Genomic DNA, 3,651 nt, shown 5'->3' with positions numbered 1-3,651 from the left:
CTCTAACCACCCGTAGTCTTACCGAGCCCGCGGGCAGCGGGGGAGAGCTCGTCCGAGGCTGGGCCTGCTCTTGCAATCCTAGAGGCCGATTGTGGGCCACAAGGCATACACGGGCCGCTGCGTTGCTGTCGTACTACCTGTCCCGAGAGGTCGCCCCGGGTGACTGGTGGGGGCTGGAGCTGGGCCCAGTCCCACTCACTGCTGCCCCTTCAGTGCCCCTCTGCCCTCTGTCTCCTGGCCGGGCTCCTACCTGCTGGCGGTGGGGCCGGGGAAGCCGTGGGTGGGTGTGGGGCTGGGGAAGCCGAGGTAGGCCCCAGTCCAAGGCCGTCATCTGCCCCTGGACCGGTGGGTCTCCAGAGCTCCCTTGCACAATGTTTCCTGGGAGTGTTTTCGCCAGGGGCTTGCCAACTGTCAGGTCCACACATGACCTTTAAAACTGTTGAAAAGGAGCCACTTCTGGAGAATGTGGCTTCCTCCTGCTGCCTGAACACTGCTCAAGGACGCGCCTGCCTGCCTGCCTCCCTGCCAAGGCCGGCCGCCCACCCCTGGGGGAGTAAGCCGGACATGGAGCCCCTTGCTTGGTCCCTTGGGATCTGGTTTTACTGTCCTAGTATTATTATTGCTGTGCCACCTCTGCTGTCTCCTGCGCGAAATGAGCATCTCCTCATCTCCGGGAAGACCCAGAAGCCACACGTTGTTCTCTGGCAACTGTCCCCCCCCCCCCACCCCCGGCAGCCCGACACTCTCTGATTCTCAGTCCAGCTCTCTGAGCTGCCTTTCCGCAGCCTTATCTGCCTTGGAGAGGCTTTTGGTGGGAGAGAAAACGTGGAGCATCACTGTGGGGACCTGGAATAGGAGGGGGAAAAAATCAGCCTGTGGGCGACAGGTGAAGGGAGCCGAGGAGACAGAGGTCAATCATTGCTGCTGCTGTTAAGGTGTGGGTGGGAGGAATCCCTAAATTCAAGCCCCAGGGAGACTTTTCTCCCCCGATCATTCCAATTTTGGTTGTTCTTCCCTGGACGGTGGCACGACTTTGCACTGAGTTCTTGGGGTCTTTCAGAATGGAAATAGAGAGGTCCTCCTAGGTGGACCCACAGTCCACCTGTTCCCCTGGGGGTGGGCGCTGAGCGAGGGCCTCCTCCCGCATTCCCCAGGCACAGCCAGTTAACCCCCAGTCCTCCTGGCTCTATCTCTGCCTCACTCTTGCATTCCCTTCCCCTTCTCTCCATTACCCCCAATTCAGGAGTCAGTGACCTTCAGCCTGCCAACCGGGTCTGGCTTGTACATAAAGTCCAATTGGAGAATAGCCACGCCCCTTCATCGGCAAACTCCACCTCACTGCTTTTTGGCTGCCATCGCAGAGTGGAACACACCCCCCATGTTTACTCTCTGGCCCTTCACGGAAAACGTTGCCAGCCTCTGCCCTAATTCATCCTTATCTTCTTTCAGTGGGATTATTGAACCATCTTTGTAACGGCTGTTCCTGTCCCCTGTCTGGCTCCCCGTCCAATCCGTTTTCTACACTCCCGTGTTTCTCAAGTAACCATCTGCTGACGGCACTTTTTTTCATTTGCTTCTTTGGCTCCTCGAGCTTTCTGGGTGGATTCTGAACACCATCTCGTGGTTTGCTGGATTCTTCCGCCTGGTCCGAGCCCTCCTTTTGCTCTGACTGCACGTTGGACTACGTGAGACTTCCAAGCACACCGTGTTTGCCAGGCACCTGGGCCTCCCTCCCCGGGTCGAGTTGTTTCCTCTTCCTGGAATGGCCTTTCTTTCTGCTCCTCACCTGGCCTGCTTTCACTCCACAGTTCTCAGGAAAACCTCTCCACTTCTCAAGACTGGATTAGAGGCCTTTTCTGTGTGCTTTCCTGGCTTTCCAGAATTCCTCCCTTATAAGACATACCATGTTTATTGACACTGCACATTCATTATGCATTCATTCTCTCTATATATCCGTCACTTGACTAAGATGTCTAGATTTAGGAAAAAAATCTGGGGACACCTGGGTGGCTCAATCCATTAAGTGTCTGCCTTGGGCTCAGGTCATGATCCTGGAGTCCCCAGATCGAGTCCTGCATTGGGCTCTTTGCTTAGCAGGGAGTCTGCTTCTCCCTCTGCCTGCAGCTCACCCTGCTTGTGTTCTCTCTCTGTCAAATAAAGAAATAAACTCTTTAAAAATATTTTTTAAAGAATTAAATAACTAAATAATTCATTAAATAAGTAAAATAATCCAAAGCTCCCTGATGGTCTCGGAGGCTTGCAGGCTCTTGGAGGAAATAGAAATGAAATGAGGTTAAGAAGGAGGCTAGGGGATATAAGAGAGGAAGATACCGTAAGGTGAAAAACTTAAGCAGGCGGGAGGAAATGAAATACTCTGGGAGTGTTGACACTGTAGATGAGGTGTCCAGAGACGGCCTTATCATGAAGGGGGTTTTGGGTAAAGGCTTGAAGGAAGGGAGACACCATGTAGGTATTTGGGGAAGAGCATTCTAGACCAAGAAAACATGAATACAAAGATGGAAGGAAAGAGGTATGTGGGGAGGGCAGTGGGGATCCTGAAAAGGGCCTTGGCCTTCATTTAAGAGCCCATGTAGAGTACTGAGCAGAGGAGTGGCATGGTCTGACTTGAGTCATAATAGAGTCATCCTGGTTGTACTCTTACTTTCCACTAGGCAGAGAAGGTCCTTGAGGACACGTATTGTGCCTGTTGACCTTTGTTCTCAGACAACCGCATGCTGGCTCATAGAGGACCCCAGTAGGTGATTTACAAATGGACGATGAATGAATGAATCTACGAATGAATGCTGTCAACCAGCAGGCTGGGTCCAGACTCTTTTTTTTTTTTTCTTTCTTCTCCTAGTCTTTTATTTGTTAAACAGTAATTTTAACAATAAATGCGAAAGGAAAGCAACAAACAAAAGCAGGGATTTGTAAAATAGATGGGAAATAACTGTGAGCCATGGCAGACCAGAAGTTTCTGTCTTCTTCTGTGGGGCCAGGAGTCCACAATGTGGTGGGCTCATCTTTCTTTTCCCCCACAAAGGTCACAAACAGCTTAGATGGGAGGCTGAACGCGATGACTGGTCCTAATTTTTGCTATTCAACCATTTTTCTTGATCTTGCTCTCTGACTCCATACATTCTGGACTTTTCAATGGATTTGTAATAAACTTCCAAGATGAAGGGAAATTTCTTGCTCATCGTTTGCCTGAAATCTTGGCTTGTGTTCATCTTACTAAATAAAAAATATGCTCCAAAAACGCCCAAGAGTTCAGCTACTAAAACTCCTTTAAAGATCTTCTTTGCCACTGGTTCCATAGTGTGGGCCATCCTGAGGTGCTTGCACCCAGGACTGCGCGTGCGCAAGGTTTCTGGGTCCAGACTCTTAATGGCTTGGGAAATCTTCTCACTGTTGAAGGAAAGCTCTGGTAGCAGCTGCTGCCAAAAGCCAAGTCCCTGGGGCTCTTAGCTGCCTGCTTGGATGTCACTATGGCAGCAACACACATCCAAACCAGTTTTCCTTGTTGCCACAGAAAGGGCTGCTTAATGGATCAATGTCACCCAGAGGGAGGATTTCAGGGGTGTATCATATAGCACTGACCTTGGCCCTGCCCTGTGCAATGTTCTGCTCAGGGACAGAGGTGAAGCCACA

General features: G+C 51.2%; 1 protein-coding gene across 1 annotated transcript; it reads right to left on the bottom strand.

Annotated features, from left to right (window-relative positions):
• Positions 1–3,023: 3,023 nt before the first annotated feature.
• LOC122900095 (protein CEBPZOS-like) lies at positions 3,024–3,364 on the bottom strand. Its single transcript, XM_044238481.1, has one exon. The coding sequence runs from the start codon at positions 3,327–3,329 to the stop codon at positions 3,087–3,089; it is 243 nt and encodes an 80-aa protein (XP_044094416.1). The 5' UTR covers positions 3,330–3,364; the 3' UTR covers positions 3,024–3,086.
• Between the last annotated feature and the right edge of the window lie 287 nt (positions 3,365–3,651).

This window comes from Neovison vison, chromosome 1 (genome assembly GCF_020171115.1).
Source record: "Neovison vison isolate M4711 chromosome 1, ASM_NN_V1, whole genome shotgun sequence".
Taxonomy (NCBI): Eukaryota; Metazoa; Chordata; class Mammalia; order Carnivora; family Mustelidae; genus Neogale; species Neogale vison.
The sequence above is the reverse complement of the archived record's forward strand: the minus strand, read 5'-3'. Positions and strand labels throughout refer to the sequence as shown.

What these genes read in the sequence shown, in the direction of transcription:
- LOC122900095 (XM_044238481.1), bottom strand. Translation starts at nt 3,329, where the DNA reads ATGGCCCACACTATGGAACCAGTGGCAAAGAAGATCTTTAAAGGAGTT.